The 14,144-nt window shown below is 39.5% G+C and overlaps 1 protein-coding gene across 1 annotated transcript in view; it reads right to left on the bottom strand.

The window, feature by feature from the left end:
- Positions 1-944: 944 nt before the first annotated feature.
- FAM47E (family with sequence similarity 47, member E) overlaps positions 945-14,144 on the bottom strand; it is a 32,960-nt gene continuing 19,760 nt past the window's right edge. The window contains exons 5-8 of the mRNA XM_011927245.1: positions 12,023-12,223; positions 5,556-5,711; positions 3,462-3,539; positions 945-1,338 (exon numbers count right to left, since the gene is read on the bottom strand). Coding sequence (XP_011782635.1) covers positions 1,273-1,338; positions 3,462-3,539; positions 5,556-5,711; positions 12,023-12,223 — 501 coding nt within the window. The 3' untranslated portion in view covers positions 945-1,272. The remainder of the gene's footprint in view (positions 1,339-3,461; positions 3,540-5,555; positions 5,712-12,022; positions 12,224-14,144) is intronic.

The raw sequence follows: 14,144 nt of genomic DNA, 5'->3' as shown, positions 1-14,144 counted from the left end.
ATGGGATTAAGAGATTAAAGACAGGCATAGGAAGAATTAGTATTTTCTATGTTCTTTTTGCTAGTCTATGTTTTCTGATTTTCCCAATATAAGCATTAACTTTTTTTTAGAGACAGGATCTCACTCTGTCACCTAGGCTGAAAGGCACTGTCATGATTATAGTTCACTGAAGCCTTGAACTACTGGATTCAAGCCATCCTCCTGACTCAACCTCCCAAAGCACTGGGATTATAGATGTGAGTGGTCACATCCAGACAGTATTAACATTTTTAAAGAAAATATAATTTTTTAAAGGTAATTAAAATACATGTCATATTGAGTTTCCATTAAACCTTCTGACCTATGCCCTTATGTTATAGATACACATTTATTATCAACACTAACATGCCTGTCTTAGTCCATTTGTGTTGCTGCAAAGGAATACCTGAGGCTGGGTAATCTTTAAGAGAAGAAATTTATTTGGTTCACAGCTCTACAGGGTGTACAAGAAGCATGGTACCAGCATCTGCTTCTGGTGAGGCCTTCAGGATTCTTCCACTTGTGGCAAAAAGCAAAGGGGAGCTGGCATGTGCCACTTTATTCACAAGAGAGAGGAGGAGGAGCCAAGCTCTTTATAATAACCAGTTCTCACAGGAACTAAGAGTGAGAATTCACTCACTCCTGTGAGAATGGCACCAAGTCATTCATGAGGGATCCACCCCCATGACTGAAACACCTCAAACCAGTCCCCACCTCCAACACTGGGGATCAAGCTGCAACATAAGATTTAGTGGGACCAAACAGACAATATCCACCCATGGCAATGTCAACAAAAGGAAAAAATATCTCAGTAAATTTAATTCAAAATGAAAGAAAATAATATTGTAAAGGAAAAAGAAAGGAGGTACTCACTCAATACCAGGGGAAGAACCTGGGGAAAAAGCAAAAGAGTAATTCTGTTTTTATTTATGGCTTTATTTATTTTTACAGATAGTTGATATGCCTATATAATATTCACAGTGCTACAAAAATGTGAGAAGATTACATGTGAATATTGATCTCATAGGTGATAAAGTATACAAAATGCTGATTAACTGAAGCAGAAATCCACTGAGAAATGTTTATAACCATCAGGTACGACGTTTACAGATGTTGCCAAGTCAAAGTTCAACATCCACAGTGGGACCCTCATCACAAATTCTGTTTAATCTTTAAAAGGAGACAGAGAAAAAGCCAAGTACGAAGTAATAAAATCTGCCTAATCATTCTCCTATGATTCTTCTATGCTTGAGTTCATTTTATAGGAGTCTTATTGCATGCACGTTTACATTCCTTCCCAATATACATATTCTCAAGGAACTAAAAAAAAATAAGAGAACCTTCATTAGACTGACAAACAAAACTTGTACAGTACAGTCCTCCCCACAATCACTACCATACCCAACTCAAACTTTCACACTCTAATATATATCCTTACACTACGCAAAAAATGTTAATAATCTGACCATGATAGATGTTGGTCTTTGGAAGGTAGTCACACAGTATCAGAAACACTCAGATGGAATTCACACTTGTTCTGTGCCCAAGTCTGGCCCAGCCCAGCTCAATATAGCCTTGTGCTGCCCATCCCTGCTACTAAGGCTTGGGACCCATCTGTGCAGCAGAGGGAATGGGGCTGTGGGTGATGCATCAAGTAGATAATCCAGCAGCAAATACTCTAATGTGTAGGTAAGTGCGTATGTTCACGTAACATATGTGAATGTATATATATACAGGAGGTTAAAAAAAGAATATTCACATATAGATTTAAGTAAGAAATAACTGTGTATACACACATACATATTTATAAACTCTATGTGTGTATATGCATATATATCTTGTTCCCTGTGATAGAGTCCCTTCTCTCTTTCAGTTGAAATTTTATTGATAAAATAAGAATATAGGATGTAAGAATAAAGGGACAAAATATTGTAGGGTTTTGAGTGACAGGTGTTCTCAGAGGACTCTGTTGTGACCAGGGGCATAATTTCTCTAGTCAATGTGACTGAAAAGAGGATAGCCAGTGTGTCAGGCATGCTTCCTTTTGCCCAAAACTGAACTAAATGTTCATCAATAGCATGGACTGAATCAACAGGAGACACATCAAAATGAAAAAAAGAAATCTGTTTGCCACTAAAAATGTTAAGATACAAAAATGAGTAATATCAACAGCAAATAAGGATTTATATATACACACACATATACCATAGAAGTATATCTTCACATACCTAATATGGACATGTAAACACATAATTATGTAACATTAAAGCTACATATGCATATTTTATATTTTATATATTATATATAAATATAGTTATGCAAGCCTCATACACAGATTAGGCAGTTATTTGTATAAGTACATTAAATATATCTAGCAGACCTAGTATTGATGTTCAAACTAAAGGAGTCCCTCCAAACCAGTTCTATAATGGAGTTTCTCAATCTCAAATCTCCATCTCATGCTCTAGACTTGCCTGATTTAACTTTGAAACTGGTCTGATTCTGAACTTGGTCCTACATTTATTTAATAGCAGTATCAGCTATTGTTAGTTCTATCACTCTTGGAAAAAACAGAAATCAAATCTCCCATTTCCAGGGACTTCTGACCATCTCAGTTGCACTGTTCCCTAAAGACCCCCAAGGTATGTGCACACAGAGGACAGTGGACAAATGCATGACGTTATCAGCTATGACTTCAGCCCTAGATGCCTATCTTGTCTCCTGCTGCAGTAACAGAGCTGATCTGGGCACACTGCTTGAGGCAGCAGCCCCTCCCACTCCATGTTCCCTTCTGCCAACCTCCCACCCCACCCGTTACAAGTGATTGTCCAAAGGGGGACCACATTGTGTGGAGATGCTGGGGCCAGATTTACAAGTTAGTAAGGGGAAACCAGGAGGCAGAAAAGAAGAAAGGAAAAAAAGACAGACGACACTGGCCAGGCTCCCCACGAAGTGAACTTTTGCCTTAGCCTGTTTCCACTTGAGGCAGAGCTAATAGTGCAATGATAAAATTGCAAATCCCAACTCTATTTTGTCCTAACCCAAGCCACAGCTCTTTGTCCTTAGACAAGGATGTAAAGGAGACTTGAAAACATCCTAGAAAATTCAGGGTGTTGAGTAACAGTTGGAATTTGCAAGGTCCATGCCCTGTACGTAGACCTCCTATTGAGGCCAAACCCAAGGAAGATGAGTCAAAGATCAGCAGGGAAATAGTATCTCTGACAGTAGCAGAAACCAAATAGGCAGAATAAAAAGGGCAAAATGCCATATCCTCTCTCTGAGTCCCCGTCTGGGGAAAAGCACGTCCTTTCTTCCAGGGGCCTGTCTTGGTATGTGCCTGTGAAAGAACTATTTGGGTTTATCAGGGTCATAACCTCTTCCCATCAACAACTGTGAGCCACGAAGCCCCTCAGCAGGGCCTTCTGAAATAACTCTTTACTCACACGTGGCATCCTGTAGCCCCTGCTTAGAATGAAATCCTTAAAGGCAACTGTTCCGTGAAGGTCTGCAAGTAACTCCTCCTAAAACAGTACCCACATAAGAAAGGGGTCAGTCACCAGAAGCTTGATTTCATATCTGTTCTCATTAAAAGCATTTAGCTCTTTATAAAGTATCTCATTTTAATCCATATCCTTCTTGTTTTTGAATATGTGTGTAATGTTCCTGAGTTGATGAATATGAAGGCTTTTAAAGATGTCCAGCTTTCTCTCCTTCTCCTACCCTTTTCCTTATCCCCGTATTAAGGATGGGCAATACATTTTAGCAATTAGACAATTATTGACCTATGATGTCTGGAATCTAACCTAGTTAAGATTAACAGTATGTCCACAAATCATAGATCTTAACTTCGAAGGACATGACAATCAAAACTGATTTGATCAGTCCCAACATCTGTGATATTTATGCATCTTTTTGGTTTTTCTTTACATTTATTTTAATTTAAAAATCGGATGCAAAAGTTTACATAATTGCAATTCAGTGCTTTAAGACCATTTCACCTTCCAAACCAAATCTATCAAGAATAGTCAAAACTCATGAGTCCCTAGAAAGACAGTCATGTTGTCATAGTACTTACCAGTACCCCATAGTGCCTGTGTCTTGTAAACTGGGGTGCCACAGTCTAGTGGTACCACCTATAGTTGATAAGGTAAATCATTCCTCAGGCATTAAAAAGGTGTGATTTATAAAAATTATTGTAGAACAATTCCATTGTTATGAATCCTTCCTGTGTCTAAACTGCCTGATAAACAATCTTTTACTATATGAGTTATACCAGTTATATTTCCAAAATTTAAATAATACTACTTTATTCGCTCACTGTAACCATTTTGGAAAACATCTTTATAGCATTTATCATCAAAATGAAATATGTTTTGTAAAATTTTTGAAGTCTTTAAGACTTAGTCATTAAGAATATGTTTTTAAAAAGAGAACTCTAGACACCTTAAAGCAAAAGTTTGTAGCTATTTTTCTTTTTAAATGTTTGAGAAAATGATATTACCTTTTATAATAAAAGTGTAACTGGAATAGCTTTATGTTACATATTAAATTCACATAAACTCAGGCTCTCCAAAAACCATACTAAGAAATTCTGCCAAACATTATTTACATAATTTTGAGACTTATATAAACATGTGGTGCTCATAAATTTGTGTCATACCTCACACCTAAAAATAAGAATTTATATTCAGTACTGGAAAAGATTAAAATGACCATCCTTCCTGTCTTAGCTTTCCAATCTGAAGAAGACAACTGATGAGTGATTACTGATGAATAATAAGTCTAATTCGTATTGTATTTTGCTTTCTCAAAGTGTTTTCACATCTGTTATCTGGGAGAAGTTTGGGGTTGGTTGAAAAAGAGAAGAGGTTTGCAAATATCCTCATTTAGAGTACTATGCAAGTGTTTCATCAATATTTCCAAATTTCCAGGGCTATAATGAGTATCTTCTTTCCATTAGCTACTTTTACACAAGAAATGAGCAGGCACAGAGCTTACCTGTAGTAAAATCAGAGCACATCCTTGTTGTGAGTGTTTGTTGCTTTGTAATATCAAACAGTGCTTAACCTTTGTCCCTTTCCTCTCAGACAGATCCTACAACTTGAATAAATTGCCTAAAAGAAATTTCCTGGCTGAAATTTTGAATGTTTTGACATTCACCCATAGCTGATAGGAAACAAGCTTCACGTTTTGTTACCCAAAGAGAACTCATGACATCACATCTATTCTGGGCACTGAGGTGGTCCTACCAAGTCACACCGCCCTTTGAACAATTATTCTTGGAATAAATTGTTCCAAGAATGTTGAAATACCCATAGAGATGTCATGTCTACCACAAAGCCAGGAGATTCCACGTCTTGCTTATTACATATTCTCCATAACATGACTTGGCTTTCTCCTTGCTGAATTCAATATGCAAGGTGGAGGGCTTTCAGGAGCCTTTGTATTATACCACAGAGTCTAGTTCAGTATGAGGGTGGCAGACACACTGTGATCATCTTAAGCTCAGATGATTGAATCTCAGTATAAATACATACCTGTTCCTGCAGTTCCTTTTTAAAATTCTCCTCTTGAGCTTTATGTGAGACCTCAGGGTCAACCAGAGGCTCGTCTGCTCTTTGCTTTTTCCACAACTTGGGGTTCAAATACCATGCTCCATACCTCATCTTCACCCACTTTGGCTTACAAGGATTCTATGGAGAGTAACATAATTCCCAGTGCCATTGATTTTTTGTTTGTTTGTCATTTCAAACATCTAAAGCTTAGCTTAGGAGAGCAGGATCATTACTTTGGAATTTAGGTTGGTCCTTGCCAAAGTATTTTGTGAAATTTCAGCATGCTTTGATTTTACAAAGTAAACATTAAAGTTCATGATTTAAAAAATAATGCAGTGGTTAATAACATGGCCTTTGGATTTTGACAGACCAGGGTTCAAATCCAGCTTTCCTCCCACTTAGTAGGTGTGAGATGATCAAGTTACATAAATTCTTCATCTGTAAAATGGAGATAACAATAGTATACACCCCCACAGGGCTGTTGTGAAGATTAAAGGAGAGAATGTACGTAAAGCAGCTAGAAATCATGTAAAAATCACATGTTTTCCCCTAGGGTAAAGACCTTGAATAATACTCAATCAAAATAGTAAGTTATTAGACAGTATGAGCCCAGCACGGTGCTCAGCCTTGCACATGCTACAATATTGTTTTATCAAACTGCTAACACCAAGCTTTTACCTTATTTTTTTTTTCTTTCTTTCTTTCTTTTTTTTTTAATTTTTTAATTTTTTTATTGAGATGGAGTCTTGCTCTATCACCCAGGCTGGAGTGCAGTGGCGTGATCTTGGCTCACTGCAAGCTCCGCCTCACGGGTTCACGCCATTCTCCTGCCTCAGCCTCCAAGTGGCTGGGACTACAGGCACCCGCCACCACACCCGGCTAATTTTTTGTATTTTTAGTAGATACAGGGTTTCACCATGTTAGCCAGGATGGTCTCGATCTCCTGATCTCATGATCTGCCTACCTCGGCCTCCTAAAGTGCTGGGCTTACAGGTGTGAGCCACCAAGCCCGGCCAAGCTCCTGCCTTTTTAACTGGAAGAGAGAAAGAAGTAAATGAACATATCTCATTCCCTTCTTTCTGCCATTCCTCAGCAGTGCATCAAGGACGTTAGGAGAACCTCTTGTTGGTTCATAGACTGATACTGTGAATGCAATACCCACACTGTCTCATCACAAAAGGGGGTCTAACTCTTGGGTGTTAGAAACATGAAACCACAAAGATTCTGGCCCTGTCTCCTCTCATGCACATTTAAACTATGTGGCGGAATGTGTGGGGCATTCTAGAGTCAAGCCAGATATGCTCTAAGACAGAGAGAATGGGACAGAGTAGACAGGAGGGAAATCTCTTCCAGTGCTGGATTCAGCATTGTGATCTCTCCGCTCTGAGCATACAGACTGCCTTGCTATTTCCAGAGCACCCCTGTCATGCTTCTGCCTCAGTGCCTCTACACACACTGTTCCCTTTACTATGTTTTTCCCCAAGACACACCCATGGCTTCCTCTTTTACCTATTTCATGTCATCTTTTCGGTGGCATCTTCCCTGGCCATCCAATTTAAAAAATGGTAACCCCAGGCCGGGTGCGGTGGCTCACGCCTGTAATCCCAGCACTTTGGGAGGCCGAGGTGGGCGGATCACCTGAGGTCAGGAGTTCGAGATCAGCCTGGCTAACATGGTGAAACCCTGTCTCTAGTAAATATACAAAATTAGCTGGGTGTGGTGGCGCATGCCTGTAGTCCCAGCTACTCCAGAGGCTGAGGCAGGAAAATCGCTTGAACCCAGGAGGTGGAGGTTGCAGTGAGCTGGGATCAGGCCACTGCACTCCAGCCTGGGTGACAGAGTGAGCCTCTGTCTCCAAAAAAAAAAAAAAAGGAACCCCCACCTCCCACCAACACTCTTTGCCTTCTTTCTCTGCTTTACTTAATGACCCTCATCACCGTTTCTATGCTATATATTTTCTGATCGTTTGTCTGTCTCTCTTCTCATCCTCTAAAATATAAGCTTCGGAAATTATTCCCAGCTACATCTCCCTAGCATCTAAACAATACTTAGGACATAATGGGTGCTTAATAAGTATTTGCTAAATGAAAGTCATGTTTCTTAACTTTGGCACTATTGACATTTGGTACTGCAGAACTCATTGTATGTAGGGGAGGGTTGTGTGTGTGTGTGTGTGTGTGTGTGTGTGTGTGTGTGTCCCATGCATCACAGGATGTTTAGCAGCATTCCTGGCTTCTACTCACTAGATTCTAATAGCATCCCCCAAGTGGTGACAACCAAAAATGTCATCTCTAGATATTGCCAAATATCCCTGAGGTGGGGGAAAGGGGGCACATTGCCCTCAGATATGAACCACTGAAATGAAAGAGGGAAGAAAACAGATTGGAGAAGAAAGGGGAGAAGGAGGGGAATGGAATCTACATTACTGCCACACTAAAGAACTTGAATGCTGGAATATGTTATGTTGTTGGGTAACTGGTGATCTTTCCAGACTCAAGATGAACATAATTTCTTCTGTGATACCTTCATAAACATGCCCTCACTCTGTGCTTGCTGGAATTGATTATCTCTTCCTATGTCCTGAACACACCATGACATCATTTCGCTATAATCATTTACCTGTCGACCCCACTAGGCTGTAATCTCCGTAAGTGCAGGAGGCAGTCCTCCATTTTTGCTTAATTTGTTCCCAGCACTTTTGGACACATAGTGGTAGGTGCTCAGAAACCTGCTACTGTTTTTGAATAAATGCATACACAAATTGATAAATTAATATAGAGGGCAAAAAAAGACATATAAAATAGAGGCACAGAGTGCTGTGAGAGATTAGAAGAAAGAACAAATTAATGTCAACCAAGGGACCTAGAAAAGCTCCATGGAAAAATCAGCGTATTTCCTGGGTCTAAAGGAAGATAGAGCCTATGGACATGGAAAGCAGGGGCACTCCAGGAAGCGAGAATACTATGAGCAAAGCTAAGGTGGCAGGAAAGCTCATACACCAAAGACCACCGTTTAGAAGTCCTGAGGGTTTGTGGAGTCAGAAAATAGACAGGGACGCCCAGAAAATAAAGACAAGGACTTCCAGAATAGGGACCAGATTTACCCTGCCACCTTCAACAATCAAAAACACAAGAAAAAGATACATGAATTAATACTATGCCAGACACAAGACATGGGGTAACCAAGGATAGTGATCTTTGAGAGACAAACAAGATAAGCCCCACGACTGCCCTAGCTCACTGCCTTCAGGCAGAGCCCAGGAGGAGCCCAATGGACTCTCTGAATTGAGATGACAGGACCAAGAGTCCAGACAGATCAAAGCAGAGAAAGTTTGCAGCACAGAGTATCAGAAAAGAAAGAGCTGCACAGAGAGTGAACTCCAGGAGAAATCAGAGCATACCCCTTTGTGTATGTGTGGGAGGAAACTACCCACGCTCAGGGAAAGAACCAACCAAAAGGAAAAGAGGGCAAAGTGTCCAGCAGTTTCACAGGGCCAGGAACAGTGCCTTCCTCCTCCTGGAAAACCTAAAGATCCACAGGACACTAGGCAGAACACACAGAAGGGTCTTGCCTCAATAGTAGGGAATAATTACCCCACATTACTTTGGTCTTTCCCAACAAATTTTTTTTTTAATAGAAACAAAAATCTCACTCTGTCACCCAGACTGGAGTACAGTGGCACAATCATAGCTCACTATAGCCTTGAACTCCTAGGCTTAAGCAATCTTCTGCCTCAGCCTCCCAAGTAGCTGGGACTACACGTACATGCCACCACAAGCAGCTAATTTCTTTTCTGAATTTTTTTGTAGAGACAGGGTCTCACTATGTTGCCCGAGCTGGTCTCAAACTCCTGGCTTCAAGTGATACTTCTGCCTTGGCCTCCCCAAATGCTGGGATTACAGTCATAAACCACCGCACCCAACCCCAACAAATCTTAAAAGCAAAGCTCAAAAGGATCAAACTTCCAACTAACTTGGTTGCATCCCAGAACAAAGTTCAAGAATATTTATAGGAATACAAATACTCAACACCCAGTAAGATAAAAGTAACACTGCCTAGCATCCATCAAAGACTTACCAGGCACACAGAGATGCAAGAAAGTATGACCCACAATGAGGAGACAAATCACCTAATGGAAACTGACACAGAACTGATGCAGACGTTAGAATCCGTAAACAATGACATCACAGCAATTGTTATAACTATGTTTTTTGTGAGCAAAAGGTGAAGTTGAGACATGGAAGATATAAATTAAAGAGACTTAAGCTAAACTTTTAGAGATAAAAATTGTAACTCATGAGATTCTAAAAAAATACTAGATGGGATTAATGGAAGATTAGACATTGCAGGGAAAAAAAAATAGAGAATTTAAAGACATAGCCATAGAAACACAAAAAGAAAAGAGAATTTAAAAAGCTGACCAGAGCAGTGGTAAGCTGTAAAACAACTTTAAGTGGCCTAATTACAGGTAATCAGAGTTCTGGGAACGGATTGAAAAACAACAACAAAAAAAGTTTAAAGAAATATGGTCCGAAATTTTCCAAATTTAATGAAAACTATAGGCCCCCAAATCCAAGAGGCTCAACAAGCCACAAGTACATGAAACATGAAGAAAGATACACCAAGGTTTATGATAATCAAAATGCTCAAAACCAGTGACAAAGAGAAAATATTAAAAGCATCCAAGGAAAAAGCACATCCCAAAAAAACAAAGATGAGGATGATGTAAGATTTCTCCTAGAAACAGTACAACCAAGACGACAGGAAAGCAATATCTTTACTGAAATTTTTAAAACTGTGAATTAACTTTGAACTAGAATTCTTTTCCCACAAAATACAAAATTCCTCCTTATCCATGATTTTGCTTTCTGCATTTTCAGTTACCTGTGGTCAACCATGGTCTGAAGTATTAAATGGAAAATTCTAGAAATAAACAATTCATAAGTTTTAAATTGTGTGCCATTCTCAGTAGCATGATGAAATCTCAAGCCATCCTTGTTCCACTCCTCCAGGGATATGATCATCTCTTTGTCCAGAGTATCCACACTGTACACACTACCCACCCTTAGTCACTCATAACCGCCTGTTATCAGATCAAAAAACAGTATATATAGGAGTTAGTACTACCCAAAGTTTCAGCATCTACTGGAGGATCTTGAAACATAACCCCTACAGATAACAGACAACAGGTGACCACTGAATCTTTTTAAATGAGGCAGAACAAGGTGTCTTCAGACATACAAAAGCTGAAAGAATTCATCACTAGCAGATCCACACTGGAAGGAATGTTAAAAGAAGTCTTCTAGTCAGAAGAAAAAAGATACTATGTGGAAACATATTTTCAACTTTTGTATAGTGACCCTCCATTTGCCAGTCAAAGGCTCAATTTTGGCAATAACTTCCATGGTTTATAAAGCAGTGTTTGCATAATTATTTCTACATACTGAGAATTGAGCAATTTTATTCAGCCCAGAATCAGGACAAGCAGTGGTTCAGGCCTCAGGTGTGATGGACATAACTTACCTGTCTAATACCATTTTGCATTTTACCTTTTAGAAAGATGAAAGGAAAATGGAAAAATAAAAGTGCTGATATTCATGATGAAATGCATAGTTTTCATAAACGTTATGCAATGGAGTCAAGGATAGAAACATAATGTGTGTCGAAATAAGTTGGCAAATGTGTTCAACTGTAAAGGACAAAATTAATATGTCCCAAATATTGGAAGTATAATATCAAAGTTTATGTGTAAAAGGCAGAAGACAATTAGAGATAAAATACTGTTTTTCACTTTCAGGGAAGGGCTCTCCCCTCCAACTTAGGCACTTAAATCTGTTGTTGACTCACATAACTTGACTTGTGTATATATATTTCCAGTGACACACTGTGTAGAAAAGTAAATAGTAGTTTAGGGTCCCATAGTACTTCCCTTTGGAACGTGGCATGTTATTTCTCCTTTCAGTTACCTTGTTCTTCCATCTTTACAGAAACTTGGTGCTGAGGAAACCTGTTAATCATTAGGCAAGCATGTGGTCAAGAATGATGGTTTGTGGTCAATAAGACTCCAGCAAAAATCCAAGAATTCTTTGGACATAATATTAACAGCATTCACAATAATTAATTGCAGCATTTTGCTCTTGCAATAATAACCATTCATGTATATTTCTACTGACTTTTAGTATTTCAACATATAAAACACCTAACAAATTATCTCTGAAAATGACTATTCAGGTATTAAAAATAATCCCAAATGATATGCCTCATTTGTATAACTGACTTTATTATAGGTATTAAACATGCATTTGTTTAACAAATATTAATCATGAAAAAAATTCAAGAATTCTACTTTAAAAAACCAGTACCCATGACACACCAGAATTCAAGAACTTTAAGACTTCAATACAACTTAATTTTCTTTGATTTTCCGTCTGGTCCCCTTCTGCAATTACCTGTGGTTTCTGGAGTTTCCTCTCATAGCCTGGTTTCTGGAAGAACTTTGGCTCCTGCAGTTTACTGAGCCCCACACTATGCTTTAGCTCCAGAGCAACCTGATTTGGCTTCATCGTGTGGAGCGCATCATGGCTTGGTTTGGTCTCATAGTCAATGTCAAACTGTTTCAAGATGAACTCTTCATCAATGTCTGAAATTCCCTGGAAGAATATCACAATGCATGAATTGAGGGCAATCGGTGAAATGCTCCTTGCTTTCTTCTTTAATCTAAGGGACGTAGTTGGCCATTGCTGGGAAAAGAGGTAGTTTGGGGAGAGGTGGAAAATGCTCAGTCAGCATTTATTGAAGACAAGAAGTGTTTGGGATTTGGAGGGCTTTGTCATTAAAAGACAGCTTAGGACTTTGCAAGAAGCAGTGAGTCCCTGAGGGAAATCATGAGCCTGAGGGAAATTCAGTTAGATCGATAGCAAACTTCTTCAGCACTTTATAGTGGTGGCATCTCTAGAAGTATTTTCCAGACTTGTGTAGATATGGCAGTGTTTTCTCTGCCCATAACTCTGTATAAGGGAAGCTGCCAGGTTCACAGCTCCTGCTGAAGGAGGTGGTTTTAGTCAGCCGCATTCTGTACACAGAACAACCTTCACCATTTCCTTCCCTCAGCTACAGCTGGTGGGAGTAGAGATGGGCACATTAAGAGCAGCTAATCTGTATGCTGAGCGTTTACCTATGATATGGCTCAAGTCTAAAAGATCTTACATTCAATGGAATCTCACACTGGAAAATACAAACTGGAAAACACAGAGAACGAAGTCACCAGCAGCTGGCACTGTGACTGGAGTAAAATTTATAGAGAGGAGTCATGAAACAGAGTCAGGGACATAAAGAGACAAGTACAGGGAAAAGGAGGCTAAAGTAATAATGAAGCAGAAATAAAGCAAGCAGAATCAATGAGGTGAAAAATACAAACAGCATGGAAGGAAAAGCACAAGCCAGTGCTGTGAAGAAAAGCCCACAGGGTGATGAGACAGGGACCTAGCTTGTGGGATGTCAGTAAAGATGGGAGCTTGGTCACAGGGTCTGAAACTAAAGGCAGTTACCAGAGAAGCTAAGCTCTTATTCTAAGATTCCTTAAGTTTCCTGCCTTGAGACAGGAATCGCCTCCAGCAGCAGGAATAGGAGAAGTGGACTCTGGAAATCAGGCAATCCACTCTGAACAGATTATGGACAAGCAGTGATTTGGATACCAGGCATACTGGGCCTCGTCTGCTTCGTCCAGCATCCCCGCTCCAGTCACCATCTGAGGAGTCTCTGTCCCTCACTCTCACTCTGTTGCAGTTGGGCTGGACACCCCCACTCTTGGCTTCAGGGTTAGGTGTGCATCCTGGCCTAGCCAATAAGCATATTCCATCTCCTTAATCATAATGGTTAGTTCAAGCACCAGCATGTGCCCCAAGTTAGTCCAGTGAGAGTAATCCCTGGACTTTTCCCTAATGGAAAAGCATTGCTGTCTTCACACTTGGGTTGCTCGCTTGTAGGATATAAGCTTGGAAATTTTAGTGACTACTTTTGCCATTTCTTGGAGAAATATTGATTGAGAAAGAAGTCCATCTTGCAACAACCAAGAGATAGGAACAACATCTAAAAATATTTCAGCACCTGGATCAAGCTGTGCCTGAAGTTCCTACTATATCTGGATGCTTCCCTTTTCTCTCTTAAACCAATCTGAATTATATTTCAGTCACTTGCCAATGAAGTAAGTAGTTTGATGTTTAAAAGTACTAAAAAAATACATTGACTAAAACTAACACTCAAAAGATGGGGTGGGGGCATGGAATGCAAATCCTAAAACCTTAAATCCAAGAAAAGCATCAGGTATTTAGACATCTACAGAGACTCAGGAACAGGAATAGGTAACTACATAGGTCTTGGAAGGAGCACAAGGGAAGACCTTGATAACTGAGTCAAAAGTCTCTTTATGTCAGATTTTTTTTTTTTTTTATAGTTTAATGTATTTTAATAGCAAACTTACAGGAACAGCACAGAAGACAGACAACATTAAAAACATGTACTTGCATGTAGGACAACTCAGTTAGAAAAGTATAGTGAATGGATGGAATCTAC

The sequence above is a fragment of the Colobus angolensis genome, unplaced genomic scaffold (assembly GCF_000951035.1).
Source record: "Colobus angolensis palliatus isolate OR3802 unplaced genomic scaffold, Cang.pa_1.0 Scaffold70, whole genome shotgun sequence".
Taxonomy (NCBI): domain Eukaryota; kingdom Metazoa; phylum Chordata; class Mammalia; order Primates; family Cercopithecidae; genus Colobus; species Colobus angolensis.
This window is presented reverse-complemented; position numbering and strand designations above follow the sequence as displayed.